Source organism: Prinia subflava, chromosome 1 (assembly GCF_021018805.1).
Source record: "Prinia subflava isolate CZ2003 ecotype Zambia chromosome 1, Cam_Psub_1.2, whole genome shotgun sequence".
Lineage (NCBI taxonomy): Eukaryota > Metazoa > Chordata > Aves > Passeriformes > Cisticolidae > Prinia > Prinia subflava.
In genome coordinates this window covers 20585222-20606909 of record NC_086247.1, presented here as the reverse complement: position 1 = coordinate 20606909, position 21688 = coordinate 20585222, and the positions used below count along the sequence as shown (strand labels likewise).

The 21688-nt window shown below is 46.5% G+C and overlaps 1 protein-coding gene across 1 annotated transcript; it reads right to left on the bottom strand.

The window, feature by feature from the left end:
- Positions 1-256: 256 nt before the first annotated feature.
- On the bottom strand, positions 257-21037 carry RRM2B (ribonucleotide reductase regulatory TP53 inducible subunit M2B). The gene is made up of 9 exons (XM_063389935.1): positions 20888-21037; positions 16132-16284; positions 14471-14587; positions 13382-13515; positions 11720-11814; positions 9618-9751; positions 4133-4237; positions 2980-3093; positions 257-2519 (listed from the first exon to the last, which is right to left on the bottom strand). The coding sequence occupies exons 1-9, from the start codon at positions 20993-20995 to the stop codon at positions 2367-2369; spliced, it is 1113 nt and encodes a 370-aa protein (XP_063246005.1). The 5' UTR covers positions 20996-21037; the 3' UTR covers positions 257-2366.
- Between the last annotated feature and the right edge of the window lie 651 nt (positions 21038-21688).

The following is a 21688-nucleotide window of genomic DNA, read 5'->3' as shown; positions in this document are numbered from 1 at the left end:
CAAAAGATTTCTCCTTGTGCCAGAAAATCCCAATTAAAAACAAAACAAAACAAATAAACACCCAATCCACTTGCTTGCTCACTAGACTGCAAAAGCTATTTCCAGGAACAAGAAAGAGCAAGTCAAGAGCTCCAAAAAGTGCAAGACAATATATGGAGCACTCATAACTTTCTCCCACAACCCAAAAGCTGTGAATACTGACTTACTCTGTCACATCCAATTTTATCACACTGGATTTCACAAGGAAGCATGTAACTTGTAAATGAAGGCATGGGCTTCCCCACACTCAAATTTTATTGATGCTGCACACATATTTTACACACAAATTGAGTGGGAGCCAGTGTACTAGACTTTGGTATCTCATATACATTTACAGAACCTGAGCTCATTGCAGTTTCACACTAGAATACTCTCCATACTCTCATCATAATTGATCAGACCAAAAGAAATGCTACTTCGTACTTTCAGTGACATAATAGGTTCCATTACTCCATTTACAATATTTTCACTTTTTCCCCTATCAGTATTTCCAAAAGGTGCTGGGTTTTCCCTCTGAGTCCACAGTTCTCTTGCAGTTCCAGGATGTTAGTGAGGGCCACCAGTTCCATCTTTTCTCTGTATTTTCAATGTTCCCCTTTGACCTCTTCCAAGTACCTTATGTCAAATGATACAGGCTCTTCTCCAGGAAAAAAAACCAAAATGCTTTCCATGCTCAGGACATACTCCTGATCTTTTACAGAGACTAAAAAAACAGAGTCAATTTTGCTGCTTATTTTTACTGCAGGGACAGTTCTCCACTAGGAACTATGCTAAGGCAGTGGGCCTGTTTCATGGAACTCAGGTACCCAGGACTAGGGCTGATCTGGGCTGGCAGGGAAATAACACTTACACCACCCCATCACTGATAAGCCTGGGCTGTCAGTTCAGCTCATGGCAGGTAAATAAAAAGCAGCACAAGATGTTTGAAACAGTAAGACTTACAAAAGCTCTTTCACAGATTGCTGAACATTATGAAAAATGCTCGGGTTTAATAAAGCAGAACCCTTTGTCTAGCTCTTGTAAACTCACTTCATCTTGGAAAAAATAGAGCCTATCTATTAGCAGATAAACCAGGCACAGCAGAATAGAATCCCTTCTACCCCAAGTACCACTGCAGCATGTTAGCCACTCTTCAATCACCCCACTCTCTGCATGTGGTCTTAAAAAATTACAAACAGTTTTCATCCACACAATCAAAAACTAAACAGTCCTTTGTAAGGTGCTGCTACTCCGTACTACGTCTGGGTTTGTTTTTGAAATGTTTAACATCTTTCAGAAGCTCTTCTGTGACAGTGGTTCCAATGATTCACATCAAACACAACTTGATGTACCTTCATACATTACTGGGTGCTTCCTTACAGCCTGAGTAGTCTGTTTGTAGCACCTCAAGGAATGACATCTTCTCACCCCTTCAATGCACAAGTGCAACCAACAAGGGGAGAATATCAAACCACCTAGCATGACAGGGGGAGATGGACAACATCCAGAGCTGGCTGTTTCAGTGTCAGATGATTACAAACACAACTACAGACTGCTTAATAAGGCACTTGATCAGTGCAGTAAGGAAGAACAGGCAGCACAAGCCCAAGAACTCCAGGATGTGGTTTTTCTCCACTGTTAACAGGTGTGCCTTTTCAGGGACCAAAGTCCACTGACCTATTCAGTAACAGCTCTAAGAAAATAATCAGGTGGATTTCAATCAAATGCCTGCCAAGACCCATCAGTTTTCCAACCAGAGTAAAACTTTTTTCAGAACAAACCCAGGTTAACAGAGAGATTACACTCAATTCTGGGGTTTAATAATATTCTATAGTTCAGACCTCATTAGGGTCTTCCCACATTCAACTATTAATGTATCTGCAACAGGATGAAACAGCTTTTACTCTAGACCAAATCTATAAACAGAAAACAGAAAACAAGAAAATAATTTATAGCAAGGTTTTTACATGGAGTGTTACCTCATCTGGTATTCAGATTTAAAATACCATAACTTGAGGTAAATATGTAGTTTGCTTTCTTAAAACACTACTGGTCTTAAAAAATTAGTACCATCCATGTCGTTTTTAAAGACAGCATTGACAGCAGATGAGTCAAGGGAATCATAAAAAGGCCATCCTTTTACAAAGCCATATAAATTTTTTACAAATGATGCCCTTTTTTTTTCAAATGACACAAAGAGAAATATATTTACTCCTCTGACAAACAACATGAAAACCCAGGAAAAATATCCCAGTAGACTCTGATTTCCATGAGAGGAAATTAAGTTAATTTCACAGCATAAAGGGAGATGAGGAGAGGGAAACAGTCACCATTCATTTGCCAGTTTGTCAAAAATCTGCATCCAGAGTGAAGACATTGTCCATTGTTTCTGCCATAACAGCAAAACGTTGATATTCTGAAACTCGCTTCTCAAAGAAATTTGTTTTTCCTTCCAGAGAAATATTCTCCATGAAATCAAAAGGATTTTCTGCATGAAAGACCTGGGAAAGGAAAACACACTGGTGATTCTGACAGGGAAATAATGCTTTAAAAACCCCACAGCAAACAAAACTGCCAAACTCTTTCAAACTAGATACCTCTGGTTGCAATAGCCTGCAGGATCTATGGGCACCTATCTAAGAAATTCAGTCCTGCCACTCCAGGAGTTTGGTTTGTGGTGAAGCTCACTTGTGCAAGGTGCTTCAAGCACTGCAGCATCTGAGCACAGCTTACGTTTCTGTTACAAACCTGCTGAGCAGCTGAAGGGAAACTAAGGCCTAAATTGCTCTTGCTCTTTTACAGTGAAGCATAGGTATGAATGCTGTGGTTCCAGCTGTCACTCACAGGATGTCCATGTGCTAAGTATGACCTGCTCTCTGGCATGACAAGGGAGTGCTTTGTGCTGACAGCTCTCCTGGGCTGCACTGGCAGGCCAGCATTTGGGGCAATTGCATCTCTTACCTTTGAGAATCCAAGCTCCATTAGTAGTCGGTCTGCAACAAATTCAATGTATTGTTTCATTAAGGTGCAATTCATTCCAATCAGACCCACAGGTAATGCCTCAGTTAGAAACTCCTAGAAGTTAAAATACAGATGACATTTAGAGACATGCAATTGAAGAAGAAAAAGGAGAGAAGACACCTGTGTTTCACCATAACATACTTTGTGATATTCCAGGCTGCCCAGGAAGTTGTCTGAATAAATAATTTGCATTACTAAATTCAACAAGTATCTTCCTTTATTTTTAGCCCGTTACTCCGGAAAAGGCACAAGATTTTTATCGCTGCCCCTCTAATCTGCCTTTCCCCAATCCCCCAGAATAAGCTTCAGTGTAGGCTTAAGTTCCAATTTCAATAAACCTACCGACCATACTAGTGCGAGCAGGGATAGATGAAGAAATCACCAGTTTTCCTGACTTCCCGCCACTACAGAATGACAGATCAGAGGGCAGTGATATACGAGTGCTGAACCCAGTCATGTGTATGTTTAGGCACCAATGCATACCTGTCAGTGCTGTGAAACAAAGCACAGCATTTGTCATCATCACAGCAGTTAGATGACAACAGGAAAGAAAACGAAACTAAAATCCTGCCAAACACTCAGTCATGCAGAAACTTGTGTCTGCAGAAGGGCAGCATTTTACATGAAAGAACCTGACATAAACCTCGGGAAAAGCCAGAAGACAGCATGATACTCGTCGCCAGAACAGACCCTGCCTTCTCCTGAGGACAAACAGAGATGTGAATACAATAGAGAGAGACAAAGATCTTGAAAGGACAGATGTAAACAAACTGCTCTCTAAGAGACAGCTGCAGTTGGAGTAGATGATTATTGTAGGTCCCTTCAATATCAAATAAGACAGCTCTTCATCCTTTCTGTCATTAAGGAGAAAACCAGCTGCCAGCTTCACCTCCATCCAGTTGCTTGACAACTGAAACAGAAAGTCTATGACTCTTATTGTCACCATCAAGGAAGATGGAAAGAACAGTATAAGGCATCAGGGATCAATCCTGAGCCAGTGTCAAACATGGAATCACAAGAGTTAGAAGTTAATTTATTTTCACACTTCAGACTGGGCCTGTGCTGCCCACAATGTTGTCACAGCCAGGATTACCTGCTCAATTTCCACAGCATTAACGATGATCTCACGGACTCGCTCCTCTGATGGTCTGTTCACTAAATAATGGAACATTAGACAAGCAAAATCACAGTGCAGACCCTGAAATAAGAGAACAATGAAAAAAAACCAGTCAGTTTTCCCCCCTTCCACATAGTTTGCTCCTATTTTCAGGCAGTTTCATCTGGTTGAAGTTTCCCAGCCCCCTGCTTTTATGAAAGTCTTAATGTTATCACATGTATGTGGACTTGTAGTTTACAATCCAGTAACAAATCTAACACATGCCACCTATGCCAAAATAATATTCAGCATACATGTTTCTCAGGTAAATTTTTTCTGAGGGCTGCTCTACTGTGAGTGATCCTACACAGAGCCTTGCTGGTCTCTCCCTCCTGTTAGGGATGATTTTGCTGAAAGACCTGCAAAACTACTTGTGAGTGAAAACAGGCTGTTTACCTGCTCTTTACTTTGAGATACTTGATTTAAATCCTTTCAGTAGCATTTCTCCCCTTGCTTCTCCCAACAGCATTTTCAGAAAAGCAGAACTGGATTAAAGTCACCAAACCCAAGATTAACAAATTATCCCTGCCCCAACTAAACTCCCCTTCTCATTTCATCTGTTATCTGAACTGCTATCCTACACAGAGCCTGAAACTGTGCTCCTTTCCACGACTTCCAGAAGAGTCTCCCACCACGGTAAGAAAACATCAGGAGACAAGCAACGCCAGACAGCTGCTCCAAGAAGCACCTCAGCTTCTCTTTGACTTCCCTGGGTACAGCCTGATGGTCTGGCTTCAGCCATACCCACCACTGCCAGACTAAGGGAGCACTGTGTTACCATCTCTCCTCTCAACTGCAAGGTGGTGATTACAGCTAGTAAACACCAAGAGGGCATACCCAGAGTGAAAACCAATCAGAAAGAATTTGGCAGACTATGGGCTACAAGACAATCCAATATTATCATTAACAAGGGTCAAAACAAAACCTGGAGGCTGACCTACTGGAGAGCTGTTCCGCTGCAAAAGACCTGGGAGTCTCAGGGGGTAACTGAGCCAGCAGAGCCTTGTGACCAGAGGGCCAAGGGTATCACACTGGGAAGAGTGTGGCCAGCAGATCAAGGGAGGGCATCCTCTCCCTTTGGTGAGGTCACATCTGGACTGCTGTGTCCAGCTCTGGGATCCTCAGTACAAAACAGACAAGGAGCTACTGGAGAGGGTCCACACAGGTCACAAAAATGATGAGGTGTCTGGAGCATCTTTTTTATGAGGAGAGACTGCTGGAGCTGGGCCTGTTCAATCTGGAGAAGAGAACACTGAGAGGGGATCTCATTAATGCCTATAATTATCTCAGAGGTGGTGTCATGGTTTAGGAATGGTACTTCCCCAGTTCAGTGCCTCCACCAAGACTGTCCCAAACCAGATGCCCATTGCTTGCTCTCTGCCCCCACCAAGACATCCCCAGCTTCCCCTTGCCCTTTTCTGCTCTGTAGACAGAGGCACAAAAGGTGAAAATCATGGGATGGGTAAGAACAACTTACTGGAAACAACAATGTGATAACTAAAGGAACAGTAACAGCAATATGAACAACGAAGTGTGTAAGACAAAGAAGCTATTTACATGGAAAACCTGTGACAAATATCCACCTGCACTTTCCTATTACATTTTTTCCCACTGGAAGGAACACCCTTCTCAAAAGCAAGAGAGGGAGTCCCTTGTCCTCACCCCTGTCAATGACCTGAGATAGTGCCCAATAACATCAGGGTCTTAGCCATGCCCACACAGCTCCAGGCTCTACCCCCTCACAGCTACTGCAAAAAATTAGCCCTGTCTTGGCTGAAGCCAGGACAGGTAGGTGCCAAGAGGATGGTGCCACTCTTTTCAGTGGTGCCCAGCAACACGGTGAGGAGCAATGGCTGTAAACTAAAACATAAGAAGTTTCACCTCAGCGGGAGGAGAACTTCTTTATGCTGAGTGTGACAGAGCACTGGAACAGGCTGTCCAGGGAGGCAGCAGAATGTCCCTCTCTGGAGACATTCCAAACCCACCTGGACGTTCCTGTGTCACCTGCTTCAGGTGGCCCTGCCTGGCAGGGCGGTTGGACCGGATGATTTCCAGAGGACGCTTCCAACCCTAACAATTCCGTGATTCTGTGAAAACCTCTTTGGAAAGGCTATAAAATCCTTTTGATTAAGGTCATGAAACAGCTCTGAAATAACGTCATTTGGGAAATATCCCCCCCTCTAGTGATCACTTAGCTGCCTGCTGCAAGGCCTCCTATGGTCTTACCCAGGGCAACATCACCAGCAGAATGCAGGACATGCCTGGCTTCTCCCATGGACTGGTGTGCTCTGCTGACTGGTGCCCCACCAGCTTTGCACCTTTAAGTATCAGAGATGCACCAGCTCAAGAACAGCCTGGGAACAGAGTCAGCAGCTCAAAAAACACACTGAGCGTTAATCATTTATCTGTCCAGGTGCATCAAAAAACAGTTTGTAGTTTTCCACTGTGGATTCTTTTTACTGCCACCGGGTTTCAATGCAGGTGCTCTGTGCACCAAGCTTTAACTGTTGTAACAGCACTGAAGATGGAATTATGCCAAAAGAGCTCAATAAAACTTCAGCCTTTTAGTGCTTGACTCTGCAGAGAAGTAGTGACATTCACTCACCTGCAAGGGATCCTTGTAACAAACAAATCCTGCCTCGCTCAAATGGATCAGTTCATGATGACTCCCAGAAGACACATGGAAGGTGAAGGCTGAAGAACTATTTTTTTTTCCTTACTCATCATATCACCTTCTTCAAAAGTGTCTTTTGAAGACATATCGTATGATGTCTCATTTCAGAGCAACTCATCTAACCCATGAAAATTACTTCCATTATAAAAAAGCTCTTTACATATTAAAACCAACTCCGCTAAGTTACAACCACTAGCATGTTTATACTGCATACAAAACCAGTCTTTCTACTTTTTCAGAGCTGACAGCAATGTAAGTAGTGCCGTGCACAGTCCCCAGCCATAAACAACAGCTGCCAACTTGCAGGGAGCAAGGAAAAAGAAAGGAAGGAAGCAGTGAAAAGAAGGGGCACTTGTAAGCACATGGTCTGTCATATTTGGTGTGCTGACATGCAGCCCTTCAGGCACCTCACAAGTTAAGAAGCACTCTCCTCAAAGGCAGATCGGTAGTTGTCCCCTCCCAGGAGATTCTACAGCTGTGCAGCAACATAAGAACACGGAGAGGAGTGGTATCTGCTGCTTCTGCAGCAACCTGCCACAGCTGCCTCAGTGATGGATGCAGGGAGCTGTCTGCAGGCTCTGGGACCCACAACCAGGAGCAGGTGAGGAGCAGTGTTTGGAGCCCACCTGAAGCTGCCTGAAGCAGCTGAGGCACAGCAAATCTCAGTCACACAACACCCAGGGTCTTTGCTCCAGTCAGCCCCCCTTGCAGCTGGGGACCATGCCATTCCACCCCACTCCTTGAGCAGCTAGGCCTTTGCCTGCCTTCACAGCACAGAAAAACAAACATCCTCTTCAATCTAAAAAATCCATCTTTTTGATAATAGTATACACATTGGTATGCTGGCTTTGGCTAGAGTGCTGTTTCGGGGTAGGGTTGGTCTTCTTCAAGTACTGTATGGGTCTGTGTCTTGGATTTGTGCTGAACACAGACAGGGTTGATCTCAGAGAGATGTTTTTGCTATTGCTGAGCAGGGCTTACACAGAATCCAGGCCTGTTCTCGTGCTGCCACCCTGGTGAGGAAGTTGGGGGTACATGGGAGGTTGAGAGGAGACTCAACAGCTGTGCTGAGCTGGGACAGGTGACCCAGACTGACCAAAGGGATATTCCAGACCATGTGACATTCAGTATATAAACTGGGGGAAAGAAGGAAGAAGGGAGGGATGTTTGGAGTAATGCCATTTGCCTTCCCAAGTCACTGTTACACTTGATGGGGCCCTCCTCTTCTGCAGATGACTGAACACCTGCCTGCCCATGGAAAACAGTGAATTAATTTCTTGTTTTGATTTGCTTGTGTGTGTGACTTTTGTTCTCCCTATTAAACTGTCTTCATATCAACCCACGAGTAGTCAGCTTTTACCCTTCCAATTCTCTCCCTGATTCTACTGGTGGGGAAGGGAGAGAGTGCTTGCATGGGGCTTGATTGCCTGGGTTAAATCACAATTGGGACACCAGTATTTATGTTTACTCCCCTTAGAAACAGGTATTTCTGCTGAGGGGCCCAGCGGCACCCAGGCTTTAAGTTCATCACTACTGTTTGCTGGGTATAAAACTGGATGGATGGCCAGACCAAAAAAAGTGGTGAGAATTAAATCCAGTTGGTGGCTGGCCACAGGCAGTGTTCCCCACAGCTATGTTGTTTTGTTATGTTGTGTATGACATATATATCTATATCTGTGTAACTGGCCCCAGTGCCAGTCCTGTTTAGTATCTTTATCAGTGGTAAAGTGCATTGAGTGCACCCTCAGTCAGTTTGCAGAAGACACCAAGTTTGGTAGGAATGTTGATCTGCTGGAGGCTAGGAAGGCAGAGGGATCTGGACATGCTGGATCAGAGGACTGAAGACAATGGTATAAGGTCCCACAAGGCCAACCAGGTCCTGCACTTGTGCCACAACAACCCCATGCACTGCTACAGACTTGGGCAGAGGGCTGGAAAACAGCCCAGCAAAGGACCTAGCTGAGAGGTCCTGGTTGAGAGCAGGTGTGGTTGAGAGCAGCTGAACATGAGCCAGCCAGGTGACCAAGAAGCATCCTGGCTTGTGTCAGGAACAGCATGGCAAAAGGACCAGGGCAGTGATTGTCCCCCTGTACTCGGCACTGGTGAGGTCTTACCTTGAATCCTGTGTCCTGTGCTCAGTTTTAGGCCCCTCACTACAAGAAGGACACTGAGTTGCTGTAGCATGTGCAGGGAAGGGCAACCAAGCTAGTGCAGGGTGTGGAGCACCAGTCTTAAGAGGACTGGCTGAGGGAGATGAGGGTGTTTAGGCTGGAGAAAAGGAGGCTGAGGGGATACCTGAGCTCTCTACAACAACCTGAGAGAGGCTGTAGTGAGGTGTGGGTCAGTCTTTTCTCCCAAGCAACAGGACAAGAAAAAATAGCCTCAAGTCATATCAAGCAGGGGATTAGATTGGATATAACAAAAAGCTTCATGGAAATTGCTGTCAAGCATTAGAATAGTCTGTCCAGGGAAGTGGTTGAGTCACCATCCCTGAAGGTATTTAAAAGACATGGTGAATGTGGCACTTAGGGCCATGGTTTAGGGGTGGACTTGGCAGTGGCAGGTTAACAGTTTGATTCTGTGATCTTAAAGGTCTTTTCCAATCTAAATGATTCTATGATTATCAGTAAAAGTCTGCTTCTTTCCCCTTCCTCTGTCAAGACTATGTGTTCTTCATGAATATAATTCTAGCCTTCCCCTGGAAACTCACTTTTCTTCCCCAACAGTGTGTAGGACATGCCACATTACCTCATCTCTGCTAATAAGTTCATTGGAGAAAGTCAATCCAGGCATCAGGCCCCTCTTCTTCAGCCAAAATATAGCAGCAAAGGAACCCGAAAAAAAGATGCCTTCCACTGCAGCAAAGGCAACCACTCTCTCACCTGTTAAACAGAACACATTTTTCGTTAGACACAAACTGCTGTATTGCTCATCAGCAAGATGCACCATCTGCATCACACAGAGCTGCAGATGCTGCAGAGGAGCAATCCCCTTTGCAGCACCAGACGCTGTCTTTGACCACATCCCTCAGCAGATCCTGATGCACGGAGGGTCTGCACACCCCACAGCACCCAGCCACAGGCAACCCCACCAGAACTGAGGAACCAGGGCACCCACTGAAACTGCCACAGGCCAGAAGCAACAGAATGTAACTGTTCAAAGCAGCCAAGACATTAGGACTCCGTTATCTCTTCCTCCTGAAAGGCAGGAAAGCAGCTGTGTAAATGACAGCCAAAACTGAGACAAGGGACAACCTCCTATAAATTACACAAAAACCCCTTGACTACAATTTCTTCTTGTTGTGAATCTACACAAAACCATATTCCTACAAGAGTGAAAGACTACAGAACATAAGTCAAGACACAAATAACTATTTGTGTTATCCCACCTTTCATGTGAGCAAAGCAAGGCATTATTGGTCCCAGTTCTCAGTGTTCTCTACAAGAATGTACTTCTTCAGATTACAAGACCATCGGACTAGTGAAGCCACTTGTACACTACTTCAAACAACTCCACAGGCTCATTGGGTATGTTCTACCATGAAGAGCTTTGGCATTAAGTTCTGGTGCCTTTTCCCAATAAGAACTGTGCAGAATTTTGTTTAAAGAATAACCCAAACTAGCCAGATGTCCCACTTCCTCTATGAGATACAAATTCCAACTGCTCGCTCATCTGAAGAAATTCAAATTAGGAAAAAAGCACAGAGAGCAATAGCAGCTTACCAGTCTCACAGAAGTTATTAAGCAAAGAAATTTTCTGGCAACACTAAAAATCTCATAACTTACTTGCATAGAGGAATGGAGAAAGGCTGCTTATACAATATAGGTTTAATGAAGCAGAAAACTGATTATATATTTGGATAAAATGCATGAAGTTTGGGGGCAGAGAGCAGGGAGTACACTGCTTTTTGAATTAGGGAACCTTCTGATTCCTGGCACACCCCACACTACTGGGAGCCAAACAAAGGGATGACGAAGGGGCTCCACACACAGCAAGCAAAGCCAGACCAGGGAGGCAGTGGGAGCTCCAGGACAGACCAATTTACAGCTACAAAAAAGAACCTCTCAAACAAGAGCTGTGAACAAGATGCTGCAAAAGAATCATGTTCAGATTTATTTTGTTCAGCGGGCTGAATCTCTCCTACACTTTCTTAAAATACAGAGGATGTTTGCTTTAAAAAATTCACCAGAGTGCACCCATAATGCATTTGAGCTACAGCAAACCCTTCAGAGACTGTAAGAATGCAGAACATTGCTAAGGACACCCTGCACCATGCTGATGGAAGCTGAACCACTGTCCCAGCTCTGAAATGAGATACAAAAACTAGAAACCTGGTCCCGCCAGCAAACCAGAAACACCAGAAACAGATGGTTCTTGAACCCTTTTTGTCCAGGCTCAGTCATGCCTCAGATACAAAAAGCCCTCATGGATTTCTCTATAGGAACATGAACACAGAGAATACCTGGACTTGCAAGACTTCAGCTGCCCAGTTCTGAACACTGAGTACAAAATAAGAACCAACTAGAAGAAATAATCAAAACTAGAATATAAGGTCTACAAGCAGAAACTGAGGAAACCAGGATTATTCAGTACAAAGACAAAAAAGGACAGAACATTTTTCATGACATGATTTCAGTGGGCACTGTCATTACTTTATTTCTCTAGCTGAAGATAAAAACATAAGCTCACCAGAAGTTACTTCTAGTTCTTTAGTTAAACCAGAGATGCAGAAGCCACTACATCTGTGAAGACTTTCATGTTCCAGGGGTGTAGCTTACTCACAGAAGGTCAGATTATCACACAGAAGGTTGTGATATGCAATAGAAACAATTTTTTAAAAAGTTACACACCAAAAGTGGATTCTCGGTCTTCAATCCACTTCAGAGCCCAGTCTGCTTTCTTCTTAACACAAGGCATTGTTTCAATAGCATTAAACAAGAAATCCCTATAGAAGAAAACAGAGACAAAACATCAAAACAGTGATTTATGTAAATCTGCCCTGGTTGTCCCTTCCAGCTCCACCAGAGGATCCCATTATGCAAGGCTGTGAACTAACCCAAGTCAGAGACCATTCCCACCCCAAAGAGGTGATGATCTGCCCTGCTTTGTCTGGGATAGAGTTCATTATCTTCCTAATTGCTTGTACAATGCTGTGTTTTATATTTAGAATGAGAATTATGTTGATAACACACTGATGTTTTAGTTGTTGCTAAGCAGTGTTTACATGAAATCCAGGACTCTTCAGCTTCTAACCTCACCCCACTAGCAAGCAGCCTGGGGGGAACAGGAAGCTGGGAGGGGACAGAGCCAGGACAGCAGACCCCAAGTGGCCAAAGAGATATTCCATACAATGTCATACTCAGAACAGAAACTAGGGGAAAGCTGGCCAGGAGCTGCTTCTTGGGAACTGGCTGGCAGTGAGAAACTGCATTGGGTATCCCTTGTTTTGTATATCATTATTATTATTATTGTCGTTGTTTTCCTTTCCTTTTCTGTCCTATCCCACTGTCTTTACCTCAAACCACTGTAAAACCAAAGTTTTACTTTTCTCCCACCCCACGGGGCAGGGGCAGGCAGTGAGTGAGCTGCTGTGTAATGTCAGCTGCCTGCCAGGTTAAACCACGATGTGGTCTGTGATAGAAATGGCAGAGGAGGCAAATGTGCAGAAAGCAACATCTCCAAGGGCTCAGGGGAGGCAAGCTGCAGACTCAAACATCCCACCCCAGGAATGCTCACCCACCAGATCACAGTCTCTCTCTCTCAGACTTGAAGCCAGCTACTTCAGTCTATCCACAGAGCAAAATCTCATCTTGCCCAACTCTACAAAAGGGACCAGACAAGTCCCATGTGCACAGACTCTGCTCCTGTGCTGAACACTTGAAAGGAAACCTTGCAGTCCTCCCACCATCACCAACACAGGATGCCTCTGTGGGAAAGCAAGCTCTGCCTGACCATCACCACGGTGGAGTGTCTGAGGGAAAGGGCTGCTTTTCAAATGTATTACGTTTGGACTAGGAAGTTCTTCAGACAAAAAAGGTGAACTCAATCACTCAAAAATAAGCAGTTCAAGTTGTATTAAAAGCACTGACAACAAAAAGGCTGAAAGGATGCAATACACTGATTGCTGTATATTAGAAACACCACTTTGATCATGAGCACTCAATTTGCCCACGCTGATCCTTTGCTGATGTAAGAGCAAGCACTGCAGGAGCACGATAACATCAAGGAGCTCATCCAACCTTTAACATCTCACATACTCCATGCTTCCAGCAATAAAAGAGTTATACAAATATTAACTAACCTTCAGATACTCCTACAATAATCCTTGGTCAGTAAAACTCCTCTCCATTTTGGGGGTCATATATGCAAGCCTTGAAAGTTTTAAGGAACCTTCCCCAACTTCCCCATAAAGTCAGTACGAAACAAGGGACAGCTGCCATGCTGCCCTACAACAGTGACACTGGCTTCAGTGACAGATTTCCCCCAGGTTTGTAACACATCCAGAGGTTTACCTTTTCTTGGGATCCTTGATGTAGGTGTCTATGAGCAAGCTGTACATCTCTGAGTGAACATTCTCAATGAGAATCTGAAAGCCATAGAAACAACGAGCTTCTGGGATCTGCACCTCCTGACTAAAACGTGCCACCTACCAAAACCAGAAAGCACAGCAATGAGTACAGTAGAACAATCCTGCATGACACTACTCTGAGCTCCTCAGGAGAGACAAGAGATCTCTGCTACAGAGACAGGATGGGAGCAGTTCAGTCCTACTTTGTTCACAGATGTCAATAGGGTAGCTGTGGTGCAGAGGAAAATAAAGCAAGCTACTCAGAAGTAAATATATCTAAGAGCTGAAGCATGAGAGCACACATACACAGGAGCAGAACAACAAAATAATGCAATACTAAACACCTCATACTGAACAAGACCTCGGACTTTTTGTTCATGCATGTTCATGCATGCATGTTCAGCATGACATAAGGCATGTTCATGCAATACAGGTACATATATACTACATGTTCTCACATATATACTACATTTTATAACCATTCAAACATTTGAGATTTAAAAACTGGGCATTTGCAGACAAATACCACTGCTAACCTGTGATGAGATATTCTCCAGCCCACAACAGATATCAACAGGAAGAATTCCCCACCTTTTTAGCAGCACCCACCTGCAGCCCTAAGAGATTCTAGGATGCTGTTCAGTGAGAACAAAACAGATTTTACCAAAATGAGGAATACCTGGCACAGCCATGGTCTGTACTCCCTACTTTTCAATTAACATGAGTACAGGAAAAATATGGGGTTATATTAATCCATTCAGAAATGCACATCCCACAGCCAAGCAGGGGCTGAACTTAAAAACGGTGTCCCAGAGTGATGTGATTTGGAGCCCTGGTGACCACAGCTGACTCAATTTAACTCAAACACTGTTCCCAGACCAACAAGCTGCTTGTTCCACTGGACAAAGGTGAGATGGAAAGAAAAAATGTACACATTTACTGAAACTATGAATTAATGCGAAAAAGCCAAAATGGAAAGTTAGTAAGACAATAACATGACTAAGTATTCAAGTCCTCTGTAAGTCTTTCTCACCAGGTTTTCATTTACAATTCCATCACTGGCTGCAAAAAATGCCAGAACATGAGAGATAAAGTATTTTTCATCTGCTTTCAGCTTGTTCCAGTGAGGAAGATCCTTTGACAAATCAACCTAATGAAAAGAGAAAAGGAAAACATTATTGTCCTTCTGCATTTGTCATTCTGTAAAAACAAACAGCCCAATCAAGTGACCAAGGCAGAGTTTGGCATTTGCTTTCAAATCTTTACATATAGGGAATTTAAATATTTGTGACTGTAAAAGACAACAGAGATAGTGCAGTACTGATGTCTCTTTCTGCAACAGTAACATCATGTACTTGTTTCACAGTTTACATTTTTGTAATCTGGAATAAAAATCAGTGTTTATTGAATAAATAAACGAGACTTTGAAAAGTCTTAGTATCTTTCGTCACAAGTATGAACATGAACCAGTAACCAGAGCTCATTTTGAGACACTTAAACTTTACTTGAAATAAATGCTGATACTCCAAGTAAGCTATACTCAAGCCTGTCAAAAGATGGACTGAGGGGACTTCTGCCTTCAGCAGGTGTTCAGCCTCCATGGTGCCAAAGAATGTTATGGAGCAAATGCTGTGCAACTGCTCTTGTCTATCAAGCCAAACCCCAACCATGAGAGAAAACCACAGCTTCCTTCACATGGGCCTTTTTTGTTTGTTTGTAGGACTTCTGAACCAAAACAGCACTAAAGTAGAGTCAGGTGTGAAAAATGCAGAGGACCCACAAATGGTAGGACAGTATCAGAAGGAATCAGTAACATGATAAAAGGAAAATGCTGGTAACATAGGAGTTCAAATGGTTTTTCTTCAATGGTTTAAATGAAAATCTGCTGCAACAGGACAGCAAGCTACTCAGGCAGGCAATGAAATATCACCTCCACAAACAGCTGCTCCTCATCATCCCATGCTGCTTTCTGGTCTATTTAGAGCCTGCCAGTGCTTTCACCTAACTCCTCTGCAGTTGCAGACCGCTGCCCACAAACGAGCAAAGGGTGCATAAGGTTTGAGTTGGAACAATCAGCTCCCCTGGCAGGTGATCCCTCCAAAGCAGAGCAGTGTTCAGAGGCTGCCACTGCTGCATGCATAGCAAGCACTGCTCAGGTGTAGCTAACCAGCAACCTCAGGGAAGAACTCAGAGCTTGCACTGTAACACGGGGCAAGCACCTCACCAGGGCAATCAGGAGTCAGCTAAATACATTTTTAGCAAGTGTCCCTGATTAACACTGTCTGTCTGGAAATTTAGGTACCTAATATTAAGGAACAGCATGAAATTTCCCAGAGCATCTTACATGGGCAAGGAGTTAGCTCCTAGCATGCTGTGGTCTCTGAACCTGCAACTATCTGACCACGAATCAGCGCAATCTGACCTAGGATTTCTCTGTAACCAAAGAAACACCCCAGGACACAATTCCATCTCATCCTAAACTAAGCATCTAAAACAGCTCTGCTGAATCTCCCTGTGGAAGCAGTTTGCTTTCCACTGTTGAAGAAGGGAGTTCTGCTTTGATGCTGGCACCTGATGTTTGATGCAATTAACTCCAACCTTTACAACACAGAAGCCTGCAGCAGAGCTAGGAAAGATGCACCGGGACCCTGGAGGTCTGACTGCCCTTTGCCAACCCACTGGCCCAAGATTCACCTCTTCTGCTGTCCAAAAGGAGGCCTGAGCCTGCTTATACATCTTCCATATGTCCGGGTACTGGATGGGGAAGATGACGAACCGGCGGTAATTTTTTCTGAGTAGAGGCTCCTCATCAAGGTCAGGGCCATTTTCAGCAGCACTCGATGAGCTCTGAAAATCAAGCACAGTTCTGGTTAAAGTCACCGCTATTTATTCCTCCTCCTCACACTATCCCAAAGGCGTGGTTTAAAGTTCACCAGTGCCGTACAGACACTCACCTGGCCCCCTGGGGAAGGTGTCCCCTCGCCCTCCATCCGAGCTCCTGGCAGCACTGCCTGCCTGCCCGGCTCTACCAGCACAGCTCACACCAACCACGCCCTCCCAGCCGTGCCCGCGCCAGGAAGCGCCCGACACCTGTGCCCGAGACAGGGCCCTCTGCAGCACGGGGGAAATCTGCCCTGGGAGGCACCAGCCCCTGCGGTACCACCCAGGGGAGATGTGTGTGAGGCACGGCATGGGGCTGCAGCCTGCCAGCAGCACAGCTCCACCGGGCTCACTGCTCAGTACCCCCAGTTATGTGCTTTACATTCTGCCATTAGGACCTGGATGGAGTGCCCTAAGAAAGCCATGAGATCATGGCAACTGACCCCAATGGACAGAGGACAGCCCTGTGCCACAGGAGTGTCAGCAGGGAGGTTTGTGTGTGCAGTCTGTGAGGGCAGCCCACACAACAGCGCGGGGCTGCTCTGGGACTCTCCCTCGAGTGCTGATATGAAGCTACCGTGCCTCTTCCCAGCAGCTAGCAGCAGGAAAACCTCTGCCTGGAGCCACCCATCTCCACACTGATCCTTCTGTGTGGGCTCCCAGAGGACATCTGGGACAGCTCTTCCTCAGAGAGTTCCAGCCCAGCTGAGCTGGGGACAGCCGCTATTTAGGAAACAGGGCAGTGAAAAGCAGCAGAGAGGGCACTCAGAGCAGGGCCTTCACCTCACCTCTGGCTGGGGACATCTGCTCCCAGGATCAATCCCTGCATCCCTGCAGACATGTCACCAAGCACCTGCTAGAAACAACTGCTGTGAAGAGCTGTCAGGACAGCACGCTGCAACCTCTGCAGAAGGGCTGGTGACTCTCACTGATCAGAAGTTCAGCCAGAGGGATGCCTTTCTGGGTTGCTTCCAAGATCCCAGTGACACTGCTGTAGAGCATAACTAACCACAGGCAGTATACAAGGTGTTACATACAATACAGCAGAGAAGGGGAGCTGAAGGTTTTGAAAACCATTATTTCTACCTTCCTGGAGGTACCAAAGTCCTTTCCCTACCCAGTCTGCTTATAACTACTCACATAATAAAAAGCATTCCTTTACTTCAATTTGGAAAATATTCTCAAACAATTAATGCCATTCATATTTTAAAAAACAAACAAACCCCAAATATACACGCACATTGCATATCTGGCATAGATACCCCCCAGATGCCCAGTGAATACATCACTGAAGCACATTCTGAGTTACAATTCTACCACTTTATTTTTAAATATTCAATTACATTAAACAGATTTCCCAGCATCATCTTGCAGAGTGTCTGCTGAAGGCCGTGAGAGTTGAAGACCTTCTTTACTTCCCAGGACATAGAGATGATTACAATAACTCAGTGGAACTGGGAGAATTTGGGGTTGGCAAATTCAACACCTTGTCTTAGCACACACACACCTTCTCAAGGCCTGACATCCAGCCAACAACTCCATCTGCTTCTGCACCAGCTGACATCCTTGAAAATGGAAACACTGCAAAAGTCTTCCCTGGTAGCCCAGCAATTGCTGGCTCAGGGACAGCTTGTCCTCCAGGACCCCCAGATCCTTCTCTGCAGAGCTGCTTTCCAACAGGTCACCCCCGCCCTGTACTGATCCCCAGGGTTATTCCTCCCCAGGTGCAGGATTTGCATTTCTCTTTGCTGAATTTCAGACAATTTCTCTGCCCATCTCTGCAGCCTGCCCAGGTCCTTCTGAAGGGCTGCACAGCCCTCTGGGCTATCGGCTGCTGCTCCCAGCTTTGTGCCATCAGTGAACTCGCTGAGGAGGCATCTGCCCCTTCATCCAAGTCACTGATGGATAAGTTAAACAAGACTGGGCCCAGCACTGAACCCTGGGGGACACAACCAGTGACAGGCCTGAAACCAGACCCTGTGATGGTGACCACAATCCTTCAAGCTCTGCCATTCAGCCAGTGCTCAACCACCTCACTTCCACTCATCCAGCTCACACTTTGTGAGCTCGCCTATGAGGGTACCATAGGAGACACTGACAAAAGCCTGGCTAAAGCCCATGTAGACAAAATCCACTGTTCTCCCTTGTCCATTCAGCGCATTGTCCCATCACAGGAGGTAATCAGATTGGTTAAGCATGAGTTCCCTCTGGTGAATCCATGGTGACTACTCTGCATGACTGTCTAGTCTTCCATGTGCTTAGAGACAGACTGCAGGATAAGCCATCCCATCATCTTTCCAGGGATTCAGGTGAGGCTGACTGGCCTGTGATTTTAAAAACCGCACTTTGTTAAATAGATGGTTTTAGTTGTTTGGGTTTTTTTTAATTAAAAAAAAGGAAAAGTCAGTTGCAGAGACTACATCACACTGGAACCTCCTGCTCAACTTAAATCCCACCTCCCTTATCACCTTCAGGGGTGCAGAGGAGTTTCACAGGCAGGCTGCTGGGAAAGGAGCCTTTCACAGGCTCTAAACTGCCAGGCAGGCAGGCAGGCAGCTAGTGGCTACAAGACAATCCCATCCTCTTTAACTCAGTTTCAAGTGCGTGGCACATTCTGATCACTGCTGAAGCTTCTGAGCAGTCACCACCTTGTGCTGAACAAGCATAATGCATTCCCTGCCTTGCCTTCCTGGATCCAGGGGCACTGGCTGGAGTGTGATGGGCAGGAAAAGGTAGAAGTCACTAGGTCAACACTACCTTCAATCTGCACCCCAAATGTTTTTCTTAATGCTATGATGGTGCATAAAACAGCCCACACTCATCATAATAACAAAGGGCACCCAGTTTATAATGTGTACGTGCTTCATTCTGTTCAGAAAACATGATCCAAGTGCATAAAAGAGCTGAAGCTGGTGGGCACAGGCCAACCCTTGCTCCAGCAGGGTCAACCAGAGCAGACTGCCCAGGGCCACATCCAGATGAGGCTCCAGTATCTTCAAGGATGGAAACTACACAACCTCTGTGAGCAACCTGTGCCAGCATCTGACCACCTTCAGAAAAAACAAGGGTTTTCTTACATGTAAATGCAACCTCTTGTACTTCAGTGTGTGATCAATGCCCCTAGTGCCACCACGGGGCACCACTGAGAAGAGCCTGGCTCTGTCTCCTTTATTCCCCCCACTAGGTATTTTCACACACTCACAACATCCCCTGGAGTCTTCTCCAGGCTGAACCCTTCCAGCACTCACAGCCTCTCTTTGTATCAGAGATGCTGCAGTCTCTTAAACATCAGCCCTTTGCTGGACACACACCAGTCATCATATCCCACTTATTCTGTAACTGCGAGAGACAAGCTCTTCTGGTGACAACAATAAACCAAGTGGACAACAAAGACTGCTTAGGGGCACTGAAACATCTTCCATTGATTTCAAATTCAGCAGACTAGGAAATAATTAACATATATACACACATACAACCACATCACCCCACAGCTACAGCTGCCAGGCTACACGTACAGTGTACACTACAAGTGTCACAGTTACATGCCCTACACCAGCTGCAGCCAGGGAAAAGGCTAAAGGTGCTGGCAGAGCCAGCACTGTAATGTGGAACACACACTCAGTGGTACGTGACCATGAACCCTCACACACCCTAGTGAGAGGCTGCATGCGCATCCCATGAGCTCCCAAAGCATTCAGGCCAGCCTTGGCAGCACAGGCCACGCCAGCAGTGAGGCTGGGAAGATGCTCACCATTCCTGGGAGAGATGGTTTGCACTGCACAGCGTCTGATGAGCACAACACCTGCTGGTTTCACATACAGGAGGGGATCACAGGGCTACCATGCACTCCAGTATGGGTACAGCATATCACTATTTAGGGGAAGCAACCCTAAATAGAAGCAACCCTTTAAGGGGTTTCTTACACTTGTATTTAACATGGCACACCTGTTTTTGGATACTTGAGAAGTGATGAGACACAAGGGTTCAGGAAGACCACTCGGGTTTCCCTGCCATGATGATGCTTTCTCCTCGAACACCTGAGCCTGGCTTAGCACGGTTATACTGGGGGGACACCAGAACGTAGCTCAGACGCCTCCCAGGGGCAGACTTTCCTGGTCCACGGGGCCTGGGAAGCCAGGAACATCACCAGTACCCACACCTGCCTCCATGGCAGCTTGGGGCAGAGAGGACGAGCTCTACCTTCGGGCCCCCGACAGCACAGAAGCCCCCAGCCCCCGGGCCAAGCAGCCCGCGGCCCCCGCTGCAAGGCCGCATCCCCCGCAGGTGCTGCCAGCGCTCCCCGGGCCGCGCTGCCCGAGCGCTCCGGCCCTGCCGAGCCCGGGCGGGACAAGGGCGCGGGGGGACGGGCCCGTGCCCCTTCCAGGGCTGTCCTAAGCAGCAGGTCCCGGTGCCCGGTAACCCCTGGGGCCGGCCGGTCCGGCGGGGAGGCAGCGCAGCGCCCGGGGGGGCGGGGAGGCCGCGGGGCCCGGCCGGGCAGGGCTGCGCTGCCGCCGCCGCTCCCGGAGCCCCCGCCCGGGCCGGCCCCGCTGCCCGCCCCGCCCGGCCTTACCCGCTGCGGGCCCGCCGCCTCCTGCAGCGCCGCCGGGCCCCGGCGCTCGCCCATGGCCCGCGGGAGCGCTCCGCGAGGGGCGGCGGCCGAGGAAGGGGGAACGGCCATGGCCAAGGCCGGCCCGCCCCCGGGGAGGGCTCAGGGATTGCATAACAAACACCGGGCTGCGGCGCCTAGAGGCGCTCGCCAAGGGCCTGCCAGGGAAAGTACCACTGATGCCTGTTTTTCTACCTTCTTGCAAGCAGAGAGAGCTTCAAAAGATTCGGGTGTTCCCTTTCCAGAAAGGTAAGTTTCGGTGTCGCTTTAAGAATTCGTGAGGCCTTGAGAATTTTGGGTATTTTTTTTAAAGGCACCTGGCTGCCACAGTGAGTGAGACCTTCCCTCTGTCCATTCCCAAGCGTTGGAAGGGGGAGTCAGGCCAGCTGGGCTTCTCTGGACTGCGTCTGGTTCCTGCGGCCTTTTCATGCCTTGCAAGAGACGCTCAAGCCTCACCAGGGCAGGGATTAAGAAAAGCTCCGTGGTGAGATCTGTGACTAAGCACAAGAACACCTCTGGTTTTCTTACATGGAGTTTTCTGAGGAGCAGAAACATGTGCCTGAACAGCAAGTGACTGAAAAGCACAGCAGGAACACACAATAAATGAGAAAAGGTGGATTCACATTAACAATATCTGCTGTTACCTGAGTACTGTTATTTCTGAGGCATCCTTGAAATTTCATTTCCCTGAGATACCTACACAATCTGCTCAATCTTTACGTCCAACAACAGCTCCACTCGTATCAAGCACAGGGACTACCAGGG